Source organism: Protopterus annectens, chromosome 9.part0 (assembly GCF_019279795.1).
Source record: "Protopterus annectens isolate FY-2018-M chromosome 9.part0, PAN1.0, whole genome shotgun sequence".
Taxonomy (NCBI): Eukaryota; Metazoa; Chordata; order Ceratodontiformes; family Protopteridae; genus Protopterus; species Protopterus annectens.
The window spans coordinates 1,837,994,937-1,838,017,372 of NC_056743.1; the positions used below are offsets into that span (position 1 = coordinate 1,837,994,937).

Genomic DNA, 22,436 nt, shown 5'->3' on the forward strand with positions numbered 1-22,436 from the left:
CAAGGAATGTAGTAGCCTCCCCTTTGTTTTGTGGATTAGGGTAAAAGGTAGGTAAGTGGATAGCCTGATTCAAGGCTACCCTGGATACTACCTTTGGCATAAATGAAGGATTGGTTCGTAAGGAAACTCTGTCCTGATGGAAAATGATGAAAGGCTGCACAGCCATGAGGGCTTGTAGTTCCGAAACCCTGCATGCTGAGGTGATAGCTAGAAGGAAGGCTGTTTTCCATGACAAATATTGCAGATCTGTTGAAGCAGCTGGCTCAAAAGGAGGCAGGGTTAGTTTTTCTAGAATGAAATTGAGGTCCCAAGCAGGAACTGGTTGCTTTCTTGGGGGTTTTATATTCTTAGCCCCTCTGAGGAACTGTCTTAAGAGAGGGTGAGAGAATAAAGGAGGATCAGTGTTGTACTCTGCAGAAATGGCTGAGGCATGGATTTTGATGGAGGAGAATGAAAGTCCACTGCTTAGCAGCTCGGCTAGGTACTGTAGTATTTGAGGTAAATTCAGTATTCCAGGATTCTGACCCTTTTTCTGATTCCAGAGACAAAACCGTTTCCATTTTGCGGAGTAGGCTTTTCTAGTAGAAGGCCTTCTGGCCTCCAAAATGACATCCTGCACCTCCTTGGAGAGTAGGGTCTGCTGTGAATTTAAGGAATCCTCCATGTGGCTAGATTGAGTGTTTTCAGCTGACTGTGAAGAGTTTTGAAGTTGTGCTGAGTCAGTAGAAGAGGCATTAGAGGCAGGATCCATGGTGGGGAATGCATCAGACTCCTCAGGAGTGGGTACCAGTGTTGTCTTGGCCAGTCTGGAGCAATGAGAATCATCTTTGGTCTGTCTGCTCTGGCTTTTAATAGAACTTTGGCCAGCAGTGGAAGAGGTGGAAAGGCATAAACCGTCATTGTTGTCCAACTGAAAGAGAGCATCCACTTTCCAGGCCTGTGGATGAAAGGTCCTTGAGCAGAATTTTGTCAATTGGTAATTTCTGTGGGTGGCAAAGAGATCTATGTCTGGCCTTCCCCATGCTTGAATTATCATTGTAAAAACTTGAGGATGCAACTTCCATTCGTGTGGATCTGTCATATTTCTGCTCAGGTTGTCTGACAGTGTGTTTTCCTTTCCTGGCAGGAATTGTGCTTGAAGTTGGATTTGCAATTCCAGAGCCATGTTCCAAAGGGACATGGCTAGTCTGCACAGGGGATATGAATGAGTTCCTCCCTGTTTGTTTATGTACCACATCACTGTGGTGTTGTCTGTTCTTATCAATAGCTGTCCTGGATGCAGTAGGTCTTTGAAAGCCATAATAGCATTTATTACTGCTAGCATTTCCTTTTGATTGATGTGTAGGTGTTTTTCTTTTTGTGACCATTTGCTCTGAATGCACCGATCTGTCATGTGCGCCCCCCCAGGCGTAGTCCGAGGTGTCTGTTGTGATGACTTGATTTGCTTGAGGCTTGCAGAATGGGAGACCTATGTTTCTTTGGCATGCTTGAGCCCACCACAGAAATTCCTTTTGAAGACATGGAATCAGTGGTATGATTGCTTCCAAACTGTGGCTGTGTTGAGACCATAAGTTTTTTAGGTACCATTGAAGTTTCCTCATATGCAGCTTTGCACATGGGATTAGCAGGATGCAAGATGCCATGAATCCCAGAGCCTGCAGGATTTTCCTTGCAGTCAGCCTGGTGAAGGTTGCCAGTTTTCTGAAGTATTGAGTTAATTGCCCTTGTTTCTCTGGCGTGAGGTAGGCCATCTGGGTGTTTGTTTTCAAGCTGGCACCCAGGAAAATTATTGTTTGAGAGGGTATTAGTCTTGACTTCTTTTTGTTGACTGTGTATCCCAGAGATTTCAACAACGTTATTACAAATGCCAGGTGTTTCAAAAGAGTGTGTTTTCTGTCCGCTTGGATCAGGCAGTCGTCCAGATATGGGTATATTTGTATCCCTTGAAGTCTGCAGAAGGCAACTACTGATGCCAGGCATTTCGTGAACACACTGGGAGCAGTAGATAAGCCAAAGGGCAATGCAGAGAATTGATAATGGGATGAACCTGCAAGAAATCTGAGGTATCTTCTGCAATCTTGTCTGATTGGGACATGCAGGTATGCCTCCTTGAGGTCCAATGTTACCAGCCAAGACTCCTTGCCCAGCATGGGAAGAAGCTGCTGTAATGTGAGCATCTTGAACTTTGGTACGAGTAAACATGTGTTTAGGATGGATAGGTCCAAAATAGGTCTCCAATCTTTGCCCTTCCTTGGTACCAGGAATAGTCTGGAATAAAAACCTTGACCCTGTTCTTGTGCAGGTACCTCTTGAATAGCTTTCATGTCCATGAGATCTGAAATTTGTTTTTGTGCCTCTGCCCTTTGATTGTGTGGCAGGTTTGGCATGCCTCTCATTTTTGGAAGGGTGTGAAAGTGGAATCTGTAGCCTCTGTCTATAATGTCCAGGATCCATTTGTCTTTTGTGACAATATGCCAATTTTTTGAAAATAATGCCAGTTTTCCACCTAAAGGTGCTGCCATTTGAGCCTTGCTTGGCATGCAAAGGGGAAAGTCATTGGGTCTGCTTTCTGAATGGCTGTGAACTATCCTCACCACCTCTTTGTGAAGGTGCTTGCCATTGTCTGCCTCTAAATGATCCTTGAGATTGCCCTCTACCTCTCGGGCGCCTGTATCTACCTCTTTGAGGTCTGTCCGTGGCTGGAAAGGACCAATTTTTTGAAGGCCAATTTCTACTGAAACGTGGCGGTTGTACCTGTAGGAAATCTTTCACTGTTTGCATTGATTTTGCCTTTTCCTCCATTTTCTTTAATACCTCCTCAGCTTTAACATCAAACAATACATCTTTTTGAAGAGGCGCATCTAGTAATTTAGCTTTGACATGATCTGGTAAGGTTTGCTCTTTGAGCCAAGCATGTCTACGTATGACTGATCCTGTAACAGCAGCTCTACAAGAGGCCTCTAAAGCATCAAAACCACATTGCAAGGTATGTTTACCCACTTGCTCTGCACTATGCAACAAATCCTGCAACTCCTTCAAGTCTGGTTGTTCAGGTTGTGACATTTTGCTTTTCAACTGAGATAACAAAAACTGTTGATATTTTAACATATGGAACTGACAGTTTAATGCCCTCATGGTTAAAGTGGCCGAGGTGTATACCTTTTTCCCCCACCCTTCTAAAGCTCTGGAATCTCTCTCTGAAGGTAATGGATTTTTAGCAGTGGAGGCCTTAATTCCCTTGTGACCCTGTGAAATAGTTTCTGGGTCAGCCACATGGCTTTTGTATAGGAATTGGTGTGAATCAGGAACCCGGTAATACCTGTCAGGCTTGACTGGAGCTGGAGGTAAAGAATCTGGGTTAAGGCTGGCCTCTGAATACACATCATCTAGTATGTCTAAGACAGGAGGTATAGCCAGAGGCCTGTGCTGAGAGAGCAAGAGGAAATCCCTGAGCCTTTTCTTGGAGTCTGAGTACTCTTGGCCTTCCCAGAGGAAGTGTTCCCTCAAGGTATGCAAGGTTTCCCCAAAAGAGTAATCCTCAGGGGGGGAGACAGAGGGAATGGACTCCTCTGCATCAGAATCTTCAAAAGGGGAGTAAGAATGTTCCTGGTCCTCAGAATGTTCTGAAGTAATGGAGGCCTGGTCCGAGGAGGTGTATTCTTCCTCTACTCTGGGCCTTTTGTCCGAGGGGGGTTGAGAACCCCTGATAAGTGTAATCAAATCCTCAGCCATTTTGAGCATCTGCTTTTTAGGCATGGGGCCTTGAGAGGGGCCCTGTGGAGCTTGTCTTTTAGAATGCATGGCTGCTTTAGATTTAGTGTAAGCCTTAATGGAAAAGGAAGAAGAAGGCCTGAAGACACCTTGAGAGGTGGCAGGCCTGTCTGAACTCTGAGTTTCCCCGCCAAGTGTGACTTCGGTATCTGTAGTCGGGGTGTGGGCCAAACAGCCTGCGACCTCGGGCACAGAAGACACTGCTAATGAAGTGTCATCGGTAGACAGGGGCTGCATAGGCACCTCGCTGAGAACCGGAACACATGTAGTCGGCTTTAGCGTGGTGTCGGTAGAAGTCACGGACCTCGTATGTCGGTCCTTATCTTTACGTCGTTTACTCAAAATTGGAGTTGGAGTATCCGACGACATGTTGTAATTAAACTTTTTGCCAAAATAGTGTTGGGCGAACTCCGCCCAACGGTTAATAGTGCGTCTGTTGAATGTAGCACAAAAATGACAGGCCGAGACGTCGTGGTCTGGGCCTAAGCAAGGTATACAGAGGGAATGGAAATCCTTATGCGGTATTTGCTTCCCACATGAAATGCAATTATTAACTTTGTCTGACATCGGTCTGAGGCAAGAAAAGTTTCCCCAACGGGGTACTTAGCTTCCAAGAAGTCTTCGGTTGAAAAATATTTGTAATCTCAGGAGCTGGCCGACCGGCACTTGCGAACTGCTTCTGCTTCGGGCACCGCACGGCAAGAAAGACTGAAGAAAATGGCGTCGGCTGGTTCTTTTATACCCCTGTCACACTGACGTCAGGGAAGAAGCGACGACAACCGACGCCGGACCTAGACTTTGGAATTCGCCAACGAGGACCCCTGACGGCAGGAAAACCCATCTGTTATGACTGCAGCTGTATGCATGATGAACATGTAGCAGAAAGTCTCTGAGCCTTTTCTTAGATTCAGAATAATCTTGGCTCTCCCACTGGAAATGTTCCCTCATGGTATGTAGGGTTTCCCCAAAAGAATAATCCTCAGGAGGAGAGGCTGAAGGAATGGATTCTTCAGCATCAGAATCCTCATAGGGAAGCATGGAGTAATCCTGTTCAGAAGAGGAATCAGAGGAAATAGAAACCTGATCAGAAGAATCATACTCTGTCTCTTGCCTAGGCCTCTTATAAGGAGGAGGATGGGAGCCCCTGATCAAAGTAATTAGGTCTTCGGCCATTTTAAGCATCTGTTTTTTAGGCATGGAAGTCCGAGTAGGAGAATGCTGTACTTGTTTCTTTGTCTTTAGTGATGCTTTGGTCTTTGCCTTTGAAGCTGAAGATGGCTTAATATATAGTTGTGTAGGTCTGAAGACACCCTCAGAAGCCGATGCCTGCTCAGCGGCTCCAGACCCATCTGATGTTATGATTTCCGAGTGTCCAATACCTTGAGTATCCAGAGGCCCAGTCAGATCCACGTGGGAGTCGGAAGCAGCCTGTGGCTCTGAGGTAGCAGGCGCCAGGGGCTGCGAAAGTGCCTCACTGAGAACCGGCGACTGGCCTAGCAGAGGTTTCGTCGTCAGTTTTGGACCTCGGATGCCTATCTTTTTGCTTGTCCTTGCGTTTTTTGTAAACTCCGGTTGTCGGCTGCTCTGACGGCATTATATAATTAAATCTTCGACCAAAGTAATGGAATGCAAAATCAAACCGACGCTTGATAGTGCGTTGGTTAAATCTAGCACAAAACCGACAACTAGCAACGTTATGAACAGGGCCTATGCAAGGAATACAGTAAGAGCGAAAATCCTTATGAGGTATTTGCTTCCCACAAGAAATACAATTGTTAACTTTTTCTGACATCGGTCTGGAGCAAGAAAAAAGTTTCCCCAACAGGGTACTTAGCTTTAATGAAGACTTCGGTCCTGAAATTCGTATTTGAGAATCTCAAAAGTCGGCTGAACGGCACTTACGAACTGCTTTTGCTTCGGGCACCACGCGGCAAGAAAGACTGAAGAAAATGGCGTCGGCTGCATTTTATACCCTGGCACTGGCGTCAGGAAGTGGCGACAGCAACCGACGCCGGACCTAGACTTTGGAATTCTGGCTGACTGTGGGTAGCCTGCCAGCAGGATAACCCAAGAGTAATGACTGCAACAGTGAAACACGATGAACATCTTCAATTTGAATTTGTGTCGAGAGAAACTTTATCATTCTGTCCACATCAGCTACTATGAGACTTCTGGAAGAATGGGAAGAAGCTATAGAGGGTGACCTTTAATGACGGTGTCTTTCTAGGAGCTGAAAGGGTACAGCATCCAAGGAAAATGCATATCTAGTCCTAGGTAGTTGTTTAAATTCAAGATGTGTGAGATCTGAAGATACAGTCTGGTATCTGAAGACATCGAATCCAAAAACTTACCTTTAAGATCCAAAGTTTTTCAGGTTTTTCTTAAGTGGTTCTGAAGCCAGAGCTGAAGAGGACTGAGAATATCCAAGTTGTTCCAAATGTCTTTTCACTTCTTTTTTGTCTGTCTTGGAGGATTGAGCAGTCGTTCTATCTGCCTTTGGTGTTCTGTGGATGCAGATAGAGTAAGATTATGCTGTGAAGCTATATCCCAAGCTAATATGGCTAGCCTGCAAAGGGGGTATGACCTAGTTCCCCCCTTGCGTGTTGATGTATCACATGACGGTTGTATTGTCTGTAACAACTGGAAGAGTGCCTGGGGATCAAAGATGATTCACAGAGATGAGTGCCTTCATCAGGGCAAGCATCTCTTATATTTACATGCTTTCATCTGTCCTTGGTGTCCCTCTGGACACTGCTCCCCAAGCAAAGTCTGAGACATCTGTGATGAATGGCTGCTTTAGAACAAGGAGGGAGAAGGGGAGACTTGGATTTAAGGATATTTGCTATCTCCACCAAGTGATTTCCCCTCTGGCAAACCCTAGCACTGGGATTTGACAGGACAAGGATGTTGGTGCAGTGACCAAAGAGACTTCAGATACCACTGTATCTTTCACATATGGAGTCTTGCCAGGAGTATCATGAGAATAATAGATGCCATGAGACTTAAAATCCTGAGGTATTCCCTTGCAGGGACTGAAGTCCAAGTAGAAAACCTTAGAACTAGATATAGATAAATGTTTTTCTGTGAAGGAAAAGATCTTTGAACTGAGGTGCCTAGCTGACACTGCAGTAACACAATCCTGTGTGAAGGAGTCAAAAATGAATTCTGAATGTTCTCTTGGAATCCTAGCTTGTGTAAGAGATCTTTCACCCAAGTGAGATTCATGACTCCCTGAAAAAGACGGTCTAAGTATGGGAAAATGTGGATACCCTATAGCCTGCTAGACACTGACCACTGGTGCAGTAGATAGTCCAACGAGTAAGGCAGAGTAATGTTAATGTTATCCAGAAAAACAAAACTTTAACAAATGCCTGAAGTTCGTATAAATAGGAATGTGATGATAAGCATCTTTTAAAGCAAGTGTTACTAGGAAAATTTTAGAAAGAAGAAAATGTAACAGGTTGTGAAGTGACAGCATTTTCTTCCTGTGATTCTAAAAACATCCTTGAATAAAACCTTTTCCACCTGGGAAGAAGGAACTGATCCTATAATTCCTTGGCAAATAATTTGAAAGACAGGTGGAGTCTGGTCTAGTGGATGAGGGACTAGCCCCTGTAAAGAAGGACTTTCCACCCACAGCCATCTGTAACCTTGATGAATGATCTTCAGAATCCATTTGTCTGAAACTATTTGTTGCCATATAAAAAAGTGGAGATACAAACTTTATGGAAGAGAAAAGGGGTTGCCAGGGTGTGTGTGTGTGTGTGTGTGTGTGTTGGGGGGGACAAGGTCCCTTAAATAGTCATTCTGACTTGTTGGACTGTCCTTGGTTTTAGGGGGTTCTAGAATTCTTTTGGAGCCCCATTGCCATTTTTCTTAAATGCCTGCTTACGTTCATTCTGTAAAGATTGTTTATATATATATATATATATATATATATATATATATATATATATATATGGATTCCTATTACAAGAATGAAAGTTCACTACTTCAAACTTGTAATAGGAAGCCTCACTTCTGCGAAAGTTCACTTTAACGAAAGTGAACTTTTGCATAAGTGCACTTCACCGAAAACACCGCAGCACAGTGGAGGACATAAAACACAAGCTATGTCCTCCACTATGGTGCGATAGTCATAGACCTTAGGGTTAAGGCACGGGTTAGGGTAAGGGGATAGTTAGTAAAGCTATCCCCTTACCCTAACCCATGCCCTAAGCCTAAGTTTCGTGACTATCACACCATAGTGGAGGACATTGCTATGTCCTTCACTGCGCTGCAGTTGTCATGGACCTTAGGGTTAGGGCACGAGTCATGATAAGGGGATAGCCCTAAGGGCTATCTCCTTACTATGACCCGTGCCCTAACTCTAAGGTCCATGATTACTGCATGGAAGTTCAGTACAACACCCATTCGTTGTACTGAACTTCGCGTAAGTGCACTTTTGATTAAGTGTACTTTTGCTGCCGTGAGCATTCCATGCACTATTTCAAATTAGTGAAAATTTGATCTAGTGTATGGAACCCATAAATATATTTGTTTTTTTTGCCAAAATTGGATGAGGGGTTAGAGAATCCCTTAGAAAATTTGGAAAAATGAGGGCTGAAAAGTTTTAGATATTGCCTGTATAAAATTACCCCTTTTATTACAATTTTTGATCACCTCTGCAGCAGAGGGGTGAAAAAGTAAATCTTTATCCAAGGGAAAATTTAGAATCTCATTTTTATCACCTGGGAGGTTCAGAGAATGCAGCCAGGCAAACCTCCTCAAAGCAGTACCAGTGACCACAGCCCTGGAAGTATCATCAACTGAGTTATACACATACTGTAAACAGAGTACTGACTTGTACAATGAAAGAAATTAAACAACGTGCATACAAAACATTTATTTAACATTTGTTTACTGGGAAAGCCCTATTTGGAACAAAGCCAATTTTCAGTGGTAGCCCAAGGAGAAACACTCCAGATGCATGTCTTTCACCCTCAACACTTTGCAATTAGAACAAACTAACACAAGCCTGACAACTCAAAACTTTTAGTTATGTACTTACCATAACTTTAGATGTTTGGGATCCATCTTGCCTACATTCTGTACTGAAGGGTTCGGAGCCGATCCTCGGCTCCGACTCGGCACGCTATACTATAGAGCGAAGTCTCTAATTGGCTGAGCTGTTCTACATCCCAGGATGCACCACCACTACTTCCCCAGATCTTGTTTGTCCGCACACATGCACACAGTCATAGACAGTTGAAATAACATTGCCAGGTGTTTCAAGATGAAACGGTTAAACCGAACCGTCCGGTCTCTTCTGATCTCCAAGGCAGGGGAAAGGAGGGTGGGTTATTAGGAATGTAGGAGAGATGGATCCCAAACATCTAAAGTTATGGTAAGTACATAACTAAAAGATGTTATGTGATCCTATCTCGCCTACATTCTGTACTGATGGGACAGCGTCCCTAGCACCTGATTCCTGGGTGGCTCACTGGAAAACACTCCTGAGAACTGTGGAACCGAAGGAAGCTCGCCCCCGAGATGCCACATCCAATTTGTAATGAGAAATGAAGGTGTGAGGAGAAGACCAGGTAGCCAGCACAAATGTCACTAATGGCAAGCTTGGAATGAAAGGCTGTCGAAGTAGCCATAGCTCTTGTAGAATGAGCTTTCACAGTGGTTGTAAGCTCTCTATTAGAAAGAAAGTAAGTATGACTGATACAGTCTCTGATCCACTTGGCAATAGTGACCTTCGTGACAGCTTTGCCCAATTTATTGTCCGAAAAGGACATAAACAACTGATCTGTTTTCCGTGTTTGGTGCGTCCTATCTAAGTAGAAACGCAATTGCCTGTGAACATCCAATGAATGGAAGATATATTCCGCTCTGTCTGAGTAGTTGGGGAAGAAAACTGGGAGTTCCAATGACTGTTGAAGACAAAAACTAGAACAAACTTTGGGAACAAAGGATGGATTAGGCCTGAGGGATACTCTATCCTTATGAAAAACCAGGTACGGTGGTTTGACACATAGGGCTTGAAGTTCCGAAACTCTTCTGGCTGATGTAATTGCCACCAAAAAGGCAGTCTTCCAAGAAAGAAATTTCAAGTCACAAGTTGCTGCCGGTTCGAAGGGGGAAGATGTCAAAGCACCTAATACAAAATTAAGATCCCACGGTGGAGCTGGATGAGAAATCGGAGGTTGTAGCAGCCCAGCACCTTTCATGAAGGCTTTACACAACTTATTGCTCATCAAAGGTGGGTCTATACTTTCATGAAAATTAGAAATAGCTGCTAATTGAACTTTAATGGTAGAGACCGAAGAACCTTGATTGAATAAGGAAGCTAAAAATTTTAAAACTTCTGACACCGGGGCAGTAATGGGATCCAATCCCCGGAGCTGGGCCCAAATGGCGAATCTCTTCCATTTGCTGTTATACATTTTCTTAGTGGAATTCTTATGGGCCGAGGACAAGATATGTATGACTTCCGAGTCCAAAACCTAGTTCCTGACTATGGTTGGAAGTGGAGGAGCCAAGCTGTTAACCTTAATGAGTGAAGGGACTGATGCAGCTGTCCCGACTGGTGGATCAAGAGATCTGGAACCTGGTCCAGAAACCATGGACCGTCCAGTGCGTATTTCCGAAGAAAGGGTAGCCAGACTTGACGAGGCCAGTATGGGGCAACTAAAATCATCTTGCACTGCAAGTGAATCGCCTTCTGGATCACCCTGGGAAGTAGGGGAACCGGTGGAAAGGCGTACAGTAGGCCGTTGGGCCAAGCTTGGACTAGGGCGTCCTTGGGAAACCACCCCGGAACTGGGGTGAGAGAAAAGAACTGTAGACATTTCGTGTTGAGGGGAGTTGCAAAGAGGTCACAACAAGGAGTTCCCCATCTTCTGAAGATCTGAGTTGCCACTCTGTCATTCAGAGACCACTCGTGCAGGGAGAGAATAGTTCTGCTCAGTCTGTCGGCTATCACATTGGATCTCCCCGGAATGTGTGTTGCTACCAAGAAACGGTTGGTTGCAATAGCCCAATCCCATACTTTCATGGCCTCTCTGCAAAGGGGGGTAGGACCTGGTCCCTCCCTGCTTGTTCAGGTACCAGACTACTGACATGTTGTCGGACTGAACGGCAATCATGCCCTGGGGAAGGTAACTGTGTAGTGCTTGTAGCGATAGAAGCACCGCCCTCATTTCCACTATGTTGATGTGTAGGGAACTCTCGTCGGGGTGCCACTTGCCTTGGACTGACCTGCCCAGGTAATGTCCCCCCCACCCCGTCTGGGAGGTGTCCGTAGTCAAAGTGGCCACTGGAGGTGGAGGAACGAAGGGTCGCCCCTGATCTAGGTTGGAGGACAGAAGCCACCAACGGAGGTCCTGTTTGCACGTCTCCGTGATTATAATGAGGTGACTGAGAGGGAGATCCTGATACGACCACTGGACTGACAGGAGCCACTGGAGAATCCTCATGTGCAATCTTGCCAAGGAAACTAGGAGAACAGTAGCCGACATGGAACCCAACAGTTGTAGGACCATCCTTGCTGGGGCTCGGCGTTTGAAGAGCAATGCTCGGACCTGAGATTGTAATGTTTCTATCCTCTTTGTAGGAAGATAGACCCGCATTTGCTTTGAGTCTATCTCTACTCCGATAAACCGTATGCGCTGAGATGGCAGCAACACAGACTTTGCCCAATTGAAGGTGATTCCTAGGGAGTTGCCTAGAGAAATAGTGGCTGCTAGGTTTTGTAAGAGTAGATGCCTGGAGGTGGCAGTTAGGAGCCAGTCGTCTAGGTATGGAAACACCTGGAATCCTAGACTTCTCAGGTGAGCAGTCACCACCGCCAAACATTTGGTGAACACCCTGGGGGCTGTGGTGAGACCAAAGGTCAGTGCACAGAACTGGTAATGACTGTCTCCCAGGCTGAAGCGCAAGTGTCTCCTGGATGCCTGATCTATCAGGATGTGATAATAGGCGTCCTTGAGATCTATAGAGCACATCCAAACACCTTTCTCCAGCAGCGGGAGAATGGATTGTAAGGTGACCATCCGGATCTTGGACTTCTTGACAGAATGGTTGAGCTTGCTGAGATCCAAGATGGGCCTCATGTCCCCGGTCTTTTTTGGCACCAAAAAGAATCTTGAGTAAGTCCCTAATCTGGTCTGGTCTTCAGGGACCGGTTGGATGACTCCTTTTTGAAGCAGCTTTGAAATTTCGATGGCTGTGAGATCCCGTTGACTGGGTGGTGGGTCCGGGATTTTCCGGGATGGTGGGGGGGGCTGAGAAAAGGGGATGTTGTAACCTCCGGCAATGATCCGGAGCACCCATCGGTCCTGGGTGATATTCTCCCAGGCCTTTAGGTGCCTCGAAAAATGACCCCCAACTGGCTCTGGAGCGGCGCAGTCGGGCAATCCTTCAGGGATGCTGGAAGGTTGAGGAGCCATGAAAGGACTCGTGGTCTCCAGTGTTGCGGGGACCCCTGCCGCCTCTGGGATGGCGTCTTCCTGAAAAATTTCCCCCCCCTCTGCCTCTAGAAGGGGATCATCCTGCTGTGAGGGGTAAGTCTTCTGAGATTTGCGGAACCACATTTTCCCCCCTCTTCTAGCCTTGGGATAAGGCCGGAAGGGAGTGGAAAACCGTGCCCCTACGGCAGTCAAAGTCTTACCCTCTTGTTCACAGTGGGTCAAGGTGTCCTTTACCTTGGGTCCAAACAGGGAGGACCCATCAAAGGGAGCATCGGCAAAGGAAGATTTGAAGGCCTCCGCAAAATGACACAGGCGGAGCCAGGCCTGTCTCCGTAGAGCAACACCTGTACCCGCCGCTCTACTCGCCCCCTCGGCCGCATATGAAATGAGCCTCATGGACGAGTTCGATATAGATGACAGGGTAGCCAACTGAGAGCTAACCGTCTGGGCCAACTGCTCAGGTAGGTTACCAGAGAGGGTATCTGAAAGCTCCTTGACCAGATCCCTCTGAAGTCTGGTGAAGTGCGTCAGGTAATTCAGAGACCTTAAAGTAAAGGCTGCTGAAGTAAGGGTGCGCTTGCCGTACCGATCCATACTCCTGGACTCTTTATTAGGTAAATGGACGGACGTCGAAGCCTCTGCCACATCTTGCTGGGTAGCAGATGCCACCACCAGGGCATCTATGGCCACACCTTTAGATAAGAATTCCTTTTCAGGGGGGGCTGACAGAAATTTATTCGGGCGAGCTGGCACCGGTTCCACAGAATCTGGGTGCTCCCACGCCCTTCGAGAGATCAAATCCAGGAGCTCATCGAAGGGCGGAGACACCCAGGAGGCGGAAGGCTGAGCCCCGAAGGCCTTGAGGAAGACCGACTCCTCAGCAGAAGGGGGTTTGGACTACCAGTCGCCTCGTTGCTTGAGGATTTCTAAGATGTCCACAAAGGAGACATCATCCGAGGACGACTTGGGGGACCCCTCCGCATCTTCGAGGTCGGTGTCTGATGTGAGAGACTCATCAGGCGAGTCGACGTGCTTCCTCTTACACTGTCTCTTCCTGGGAGGTTCCTCCGAAGAAGCCTCGGAAGGACCCTTAGGAAGGGAGGAATCCCCAATGGGGATGACCTCAGGCCCCAGGGCTCCGCTGTCTTGAGACAGGGGGACAACAAAGGAACTAGTCTCCATGCCAAGGGAAGGTGCCGGAGAGATGGTGGAGGTAGCCAAGGAAGATTTGGCCAAAGCACTCCTCATGGCCCTGAAGGCCGGACCCCCCAAGTCCTGGGAAGGTCCGACCCCCGAGGCCACAACAGTAGACGGCACTCCCACAGCCAACGCACTGAGAGGGAGGCTCGGGACCGACAGCATCGGACCCGAAACGTCACCCCCGGGGCCGACCGAGGAGGTCCGTGTACCGAACTCCGACCCGAAGGTCGGGGTTGGAGTAAGGGTCGGAGCTGACCCAAGAACCTCCACTGGCTCCACTAGCACTGACTCCAATGGCGCCGAGGCTGTTGGAGGAGGAACCAATACTACAGGGTGGACGATCGGCTCCGAAGCCGACTGGGCTGGAGCCGAGACTAATTTTTGGAAAACTGGAGACTGGAACAGCCTTTGCAGCACCCTGTCTATATCCGAATCGGACATCCTCGAAGACTGAGAAGAGACCGATCGGGCCTGAGTTGACTTCTCCGCCGGTTCTGAAAGACTGGGGGACCAGCTCCGAATAGTCTCGAGTAATATCGGCGCCGAGGGAGATTCCACCAGTACAGCAATTTCCCTCAGAGCTGACAGGGACTTCGGCGCCAAGGTAGAAGAGTCTGAGCGAGCGACCTTTCTCGGCTCCGAAACCAATGGAGCCGGAGAAGGTGACCCACCTCTCGATGCTCGAGCACTCGGCTCTGAAGACAGAGGAGTCGAGGCTGGAGGCATCGAGGCAGACCATTCCGACCTCGGCTCCGAAGTCCGTGGAGCCGACGGAGAAGCCTGCCTTGATTTCTTTGCTGTCGGCTCCGACGGACTGGTCGGAGCCGAAGACCTCTTCTTTTTGGAAGGAGAGGGAGAAGAAGATAAAGCCTCTTCAAAAAAAGGGGTGATAAGCCCTTTCAATATTAATTTGTTTTTCCTCTCTTGGAGGACACGTGAAGAAAAAGCGTGGCATACACTGCACGACTCTTGAAGGTGTTTGGGGCCTAAACAATAAACACACAGGGAGTGATCATCCGTGATTGACATTTTGTACCCACACTTGGTACACTTCTTAAAGCCCGAAGGCCTATGTTCCTTCGACATATCACAAATACACACACAAAAATCAAGGTAACTGAGAACACAGAAAAGCCTAATCCTTCTAACTTAAACAGGATAGGCCAACAACTCACACAGACAAAAAAAGTTGTAACACAGCTCTAGCAGAACGCGAGGGCAAGGCCCCTCTAACTAAAATGGAACCTCGACGTGTAGACAAATACCAGACACAAAAAGTTTTTTAACAAACAATTTTGTAACAAAAAGGACCTTAAGAATGTCCAAAATAGAGCGTGAGGGAATCCCTACTAAATTAAGCGGGAACCTAACGCTAACAACAATCCACATAAAATCAAACTCACACAAACTCTACAAAAAACATTTAGTAGCTGTTAAAACAGCTTTTGGTTGAAAAATTATCAAAATTCTGACAGGAAATTAGTCAGTAAAGAGTACTTAGCCCAGCCAAGTCGAGACCACGTCTATTGCTGTCAAGCGGCAAACAAGATCTGGGGAAGTAGTGGTGGTGCATCCTGGGATGTAGAATAGCTCAGCCAATTAGAGACTTCGCTCTATAGTACAGCGTGCCGAGTCGGAGCTGAGGATCGGCTGCGAACCCATCAGTACAGAATGTAGGCGAGATAGGATCACATAACATCTGCATATCAAAGCTGCAGAAGCATACACATTTTTTCCTATGCTTATTCCTGACACTCTTATTAGAAAGAGGAGGATTGGAATTAATTCAATTTTTAGCAGCAGAACGATAAATTAAAGCTATAGCTGCTGGTTCAGGTTTGGGGAGAGTGTATGAAAACTTAAAAAACTAAAGAACTTTATATTTCTTATTTGCCTTTTTAGGGGCAGCTGGCTGACTATCAGGAAAACTGCAGGCAGTAACACACGCAACCTCCAAAGCTGTCATAAGGAGGAAGAGGTGAAGGTTTTGAAAATTCCTTCTCTAACAGCTCACAGCATTTTCTGAGGGACTGAGAAACCTCACTGTACTCCCACTGAGAACACTGGCACATTCTGTTAATAGTCTCACAGAAAGAGAAAACACCACAGAGAGAATCAGAAACCAAGCTCTCATCAGAGTCTGCAATGGAAATATGAGTAGAAAACACTATATCTGTCCCAGCAACTTCCTGTCCAGATTCAGAATCTTGAATCTCTTCAGGGGGAGAGAGATACCTTTTTTCTTTTACCAGAAACTACTTTATAAGAAAGATCAATATCCTGAATTAAACTTTGAGCCAGAACCGGTAAATTCCTCCTGTCCAAAGAAATTTGAGAAGGACTAGATACGTGCTTTGCTTTCTGCTTCTTTTTGACAAGAAAAATTGGACCAATAGTTTTATTAATGGCAGCAGCAGCCTTCCTAGGGATGGGCACAACATTCTGACAAAACAGGGAAGCCTTTCTTGTTCCCTTTCTCAGGACCAACAAGAGTGGCTCTCCCTTGCTTATTGAGGGGATCCCAAAAGCCACAGAGGATGTGGCTAACCCCCAGTCCATAGTGGCTATAGGAACCACACCAGAGGGATCTGGAATAAAAGACAAGTGGTCTGAGGTACAACTGATGGCCATAGTTGAGTCACCCACCTGTGGCTGAGGCAAATTGCTAGCCTGGTCTGGTGGCAAAGGCTGCTTGCTTAACTTTTTCTTTTTGTGGCTGAAAGAAGGACCGAGCATGGGGGGCACAGTTTGTTTCGTGGTCAAGCCAAGAATGTTGCTTCTTTCTGGGGAAAAGAAATGCAAAAAAGCCCATAAAAATTTAAATCCTTTAAGTCACTTTTTCACAGAAAAGCACAGTAAAAATCACTTTACAAGACTTATCCACCCCCAAAAAGGAAAATAAACAATTTTTCACAAAAAATGTCTTTTAAATACTTTAAACAATTTTTAAACTGACAAAGAAATGACAGCTCTTGTTTAAAAGTACAATACAGTCTTGTGACAGTCCATTAAAATGCAAACCTCTAGTTTAACTTTCACGAACAGGAAATTGTTAATAGACAAAACATTTTTTTTTATTATTTTTCCCAAAATGAACTTATCTGCCCAGCAGAGGAACAGCATGACCCGATCATCAGTCCTTGAAGGCCTCTGAGGAGAGTACTCTTTGGCAACAGGAAAGCTCTGAAGGGGTTGGCACCCAAACCTGTCATTTTACTCAGCTCAGCTTGAGCTATTAGTTTGGGCACACAGACAGTGCCTTGAAGCTTTAGATTCAGGATGGTTGTTATATCCTTGTCAGGATATAATCCATATACAGTGATCAGTATGATAAACACCCAGTGTTGCCTTAGCCAAAAGAGGAAATCAGAATCATTTCTGGCATCTCATCCTTTACCTTCTGTATTACCATAGGCAGAAAGGGTACAAAGAGGGAAGACAAAAGTGCATATTCTCAATTCAGAGAAAGGACATCCAATGTCCAAGCCTGTTTGTGTAGAGCACTTTGGCTGAAGTTCCTTAGTTGCTTGTTATGCAGAGAAGCAAAAAGGTCTAATTTGATACCCTCACCTGGTTATTAACTCCAGAAAAGCTCCTAAGGATCTGATGAAATTCTGCTGAACTTGCCTACAAGGAATTCTTTGCATAGGGATGTAGGTAGCCAACATCTCCTTTATGTTTTTGTGTCTTACCCTCTCTGTGGGGCTCCAGAAGCCTTTCAGTCTCAGATCCTGGTTGTTGGTCTCCCCAGACAATGTCTGAAACACACAAAGGTAAAATTAATTCAGGGAGAAGTTGTCTGAAAGCTGTCAATCCTGTTGGTCTTGCTCACCTGTTGTATCTACTATTCTAACTCCTTTATGACACAAGGCGGGAATATTGTATCCACCACGCTAACTCCTTTATGACACAAAGCAGGACTCCCTTGTATCCACCATTCTAATTTTTATGACACAAGGTAGGACTCTTGTATCCACCATTCTTACTCATCACACAAGGCAGGACTGGGGTGAAACACTCTAAGGATGGTTATGCTACGTCCAAGTGTTCCACATGAGCCACTGTACTATCAATGTGGAGTCTTGCCAGTGGAACAATTGAAATGGTCCTCAGAATTTCACAGGCAGTGATCAGTGTTTTTAGGGCCATGCACCAGAAAAAAAGATGATGAGGGAGTCCACCCTCTCCTGGATTTGAAAAGACCAAGATGTTTTTGTACCCAAGAGTGCCACCAGGAAACCTACAGACATGGCTGGTGTAAAATTTGATTTGATATTGTTCAGAAACAGTCTCAGCAGGTGGAAACACATGACTAAAGCTGAGGGACCGCGACTTCAATCTGTGACTGGCTTGGAATACAGCAGTCATCCAGGTAAGGGTTTTAGTGAATACCATTGACTTTGCAATAAATAATTATTGGAATTATGTACTTTATAAACAGTCTTGCTGTAGAAGCAAAGTCAAATAGCAAGGAAGTAAACCTGGGCCTGGGAAACAGTGATAAAGCCACCAAGGGCAGTTAGTGTGACATGGCTGAAATTCTTGGCTCAAATGTATGGGACTTCAAGAGGACATGGGTGGCCAATGATTTATAAGCCTTTGGGGGACATATCTAGGCCCTACCACATGATGCAAAATTCTTTTTCACTATTATTGTAGGGATATCACCCTCCCTTTCCATAATTACTGAAGTGCACCCCAACTAGATACCAGGGAACCAGCATCCACTTATGGAGGAATGACTTTGATTTTGGTCTGAGAAGGCATGCACTTGTCCAAAGGTATGGTAGTCTTCAGAGAGGCAATACCAAAGATTTCAGTATTAGCAGATGTTAAGAGCCAGGGGGTGCACATGGGCCTACATGGAGGCAATACTCTAGGACCTAGGGTGACCTAAAGAGCCTACCACTCAGGAGACCCCCCTTCCTACTTATTTTGGGCCCCCCCCAAATTTTTTTTTTATATGGGATGACCACTCTATCGTGATGATGGAACTCAGCCACAAGCTTTGAGGGCTACAAGTCTATTTTTATCCAGGTACAGTGAGAGGGCTAATTTCCTTCTCTGACTAACCACTGACAATTAGGAACACTGTAATCTAGACCTAAACAGTACAAACACTGGTTGTAGAAGACTCAGCCTGTGTGGAATTAGCCTTTTACAGACACCTACCGGGCTTCTCTGTAGCATACTGTATGGAAGGCCACTCATCAACAGCCACCCCAATGGCAACCTATTCAATAAAGTAGATAAAGTTGCCCACAGTTGGGTACTTATCTGCTCAGTCTTAGTTGGCAGGCCTAGGTTAACTATGGACTTATGAAAACTCTACATGTTCGTTTGGTCACTGAGTTCATGGTTAGTACTAGGCTAACTGCCCTTGTGAGCCATTGTAAGCCTAGCCAATTATCCCTTGTGAGACTCAAACCCTGCACCTTGTGTTTATGAGGCAAACACCTTAACCATTAGGCCACGCTCTTAACCTGAAACGTGAAGTGTTATGCCTTGGATTTTAGTGCTATGGCAAGAAAATAATGAAGGAGCACAAGTAATTGCCACCTTTATGCTGGGCTATGTCATTGTCTGAAGGAAGCAGACATCCATCCATCCCGCAAGGGGGGGGGGGGGTTAATCTCTGAGAATAAATCCAGACATCACCACTTACAGAGAAGATCCCAAATACATTGACTGAAAAACTGAAACACATGAAGATCAGTGGCATAGCCATTCTATATTTATTTAGATATAATGTAAATGAAATTATTTAAACTGGACAATTTTCAGTAAAGATCCTAGGCAAAGGCAGCAGTAGTATAACATAAATAAAATCTTTTCTTATTTGGGAAGGTTTACTACACCAAAGGTATGGGGTTAAACTGCACTACTCTGCTGAAAACAACACAAACAGGTTATACTGCAGTTGAAGAAGCATCAGAAACCACACAACAGAATTTAAAATTGTGAGGAGGTTATAAACAGAAAAAAAAAAACTTTTAACTTTTTGTGTCTCCACAGAGAATAACACAGATCTAAAAAATCTTCTGGTGAAAGAAGAAAAGTAAACCGCAACTAACATCTACCAGACTGGATAATGCCAACAGAGTTAAGGACATTGCAGAAATGCAAACATAATTTTGCTTCAGTCATTATCACAGTTATAACTGGCATGCAGGAGCTATGACACCATATCTTTTGCTTACACACATTTTCTGAAACTAACTCAGTTACATATGCATGTGGATTAAAAGAATTCAACAGCATACTTTTTACATCAGTAATTTTTGTGTGTATTAATAAACTGATTATGTGAACTCTTGTCAAATTGTTACTTCTCTTCTTTAAGCATAAGAAAAAAAATCCTTCACTTTCTTATTCAATGGAAGCAAACACAACACTATTGGAGTACCAGAAGTGAAGAAAAAACCTGTAATAGTTTTCCCCACTGGGCTCTACAACAAAATGAGAACTCAGAAAAGAAAAAACTGAAGTCTGGGATCTGATGACATACAGCTGATAGTGATTTAATGAAAAAGGGAATATAGAAAGAAAGCTGGTGATAATACATCCCCCCTAACAGACTTTCTTAGATAAAATAAAGAACTGCTCTCAGGTAAAGTTTTCACCAGCGTGTGCCCCTCTCTCTCACAGACAGGCAGAGAGACAGATTTACAACAATGCAAGTAAGGTACAATGTCCATGATTTATTTTGGACAAGTTCTACCCCTGACTTCTGGAAACACAAATTCAGATTAACTACAGCTATAAATTGTACTAATTCTAGGTGGTTCCAGCAGAATCACGTGGTCCCTTTGATAAGCCAGTCAGTACAACAAAAGTAATTAAGTCAAATATTGTCAATAAAATAAACATGACCAACATATTTTACAAAAATGCATACCTCTCAACTTTTATGACTTATGCATAGCGCTATCTGATTTTGGACCTTAAAATTTAGTCTTGTTCCTCATGATGTTCCTAATACAAGTCACACCTGTTCATGAGTTCATACTTTATTAAATGCCTATACAAAGATTCACTACCACTATCGACATCAAGGTCTAGAATATAATACTTTCTGTTTAGTAAAATAATAATGTGCTCCTCTGCTATGAATTTTCATGTTTAGTGTTATGATTTTCAATGACTGGAGGTTGAAAAGTATATGAAAATTAATTTCTTTGTGTGGGATAAATCCATGACAGCCCCAAATTTATAATCTACTGTCAAGGTCACAGCACCTGAAATTCAAGTAATAAATGTTTCAGCCATGTGGAAATTCTCCATCACTTGCTCACTGCTCAACTTTCAATGTGCCTTTGGTAACACCATCACAGTATTATCCATAAATCCTTCATATCAAGGAGAGGCCAACAGACTTGCAACAGTAATTCAAGTCCATCAGTGCCTCTTCAGCTGGAAAATCCAGACCACTACTGTCCTGAGTAACAAAGTGTGCAGGTAAACAAATTTACTTCACCCCAAAACATGACCGCCCCTCTTCCCTTCAGACCAACTCCTATATTACAACAGTCAGATTTTTCACCCTTGTCTGCTCTACATACAAGACAATGACAGCACTTATCTTATGACACTCCACATTACAATGAAGCAGCAGCACATGCTATCAGTACAGAATGAGTCTGCAAAGGAGAAACTAAATTCTTCCAGACATGCAACTTCCCTTAGCTCCTCGTCAACATTGTTCCATACAAACACCAGGCTCTGGGACTAGGCACATAACATCACAGATTTCATGAGCCCTGCATCCATCACTTCCCCAGAAATACAGCAGTCCTTTTCATAGCAGGGCAGCTCCTTCTGGTACTCCCTCCTCCACACAAAAATCAACTCCACCAGTAAAACCATGTCATATGTTAAGTTATAACACTATAAACACTCCCTATCAAGACTATTTTTAGGTTCATTCTTTTTTAAAGCTCACTCTGTTATCTTTAATGTTTTGCAAACTAAACCAAGTAGAATGGAGCTTACTTATGAAAAATGCTGGAAAAAAGTACAGCTGTGTAAAATCTTACAATAACAACAGATGTCCCTCTCTTCACTGTTGCAGTATTCTTCATCTAAGGGATTTTCCTGCCAAGTCCAGTGTCTGGAAAGGATACCAAAGCCTTCAGCTATTATAGGCGTCATACACACATATGCTTCCTGTGTATTATGTATGGCATAAAGGTGAGACATGGAGACAGACACTTAGAATTGAAAAAGCCCCTAGAGGAAGAGAATACTCTCAGGGAAAAAGAGGAACATGTGCATCCAGAAAGAAAAATAAAGGAGGACGGGCCCCCTTGGCCAGGAGGGCAACCAGAATACAGAGCAAGAATCATGACAGAGGGGGAAGGAGGGAAAGACCAAATACTACAACAGTGCAACAGTAAAGAGAAGGGCATCTACTGTCATGGTAAGATTTTACACAACTGTACCATGTTCTTCCACATCACTGTTGCAGTATTCTTCACATAAGGGAGAGTACAAGAGCTCAAGAGGAAGGCAGAAAAGAACCCTCCACAAACACTTGCAGGACAGCCCTTGCAAAGCCTGCTCTGGCCCTGGAAACAACATTCAATCTGCAATGTTTAGTGAAAGTATGAGCAGAGGACCAAGAAGCAGCCACAGGGATAGAACCGGTATCCAGACCTTTGAAAAAGTACCAGAGAAAGCAACTGCCCTAGTAGAATGTGCCTTCCCAGATGAGGAAAGACATTTGTCATGAAAACAATAACAAAAGGAAATGGCCTTGAAATCCAGGAGGAGATGGTTTGCTTAAAAACAGCCAAATCCAAAGTCCTGGAATGAAGATTTGCAACAAACTTTATAGTTTTATCTAAATAATATCTGAGCTGTCTATGCAAATCCAAGGTGTGAAGGACCTTCTCACTGGCAGACTGCGGAAAAGGAAAAATGGAAGGAAGATGAATAGACTGATTACTGGACAACTCATTGACCACCTTAGGTATAAAAGATGGATTGGTATGAATGGACAACCCTGTT

General features: G+C 44.7%; 1 protein-coding gene across 2 annotated transcripts in view; it reads left to right on the forward strand.

Moving 5' to 3' along the window:
* The window catches only part of LOC122812290 (dentin sialophosphoprotein-like), a 130,504-nt gene extending 110,761 nt beyond the window's left edge, over window positions 1-19,743 (forward strand). For both annotated transcript variants that reach the window (XM_044084693.1, XM_044084692.1), the window contains exon 3: window positions 19,443-19,743. In XM_044084693.1, coding sequence (XP_043940628.1) covers window positions 19,443-19,460 — 18 coding nt within the window. In that variant the 3' untranslated portion in view covers window positions 19,461-19,743. The remainder of the gene's footprint in view (window positions 1-19,442) is intronic.
* Window positions 19,744-22,436: the final 2,693 nt, after the last annotated feature.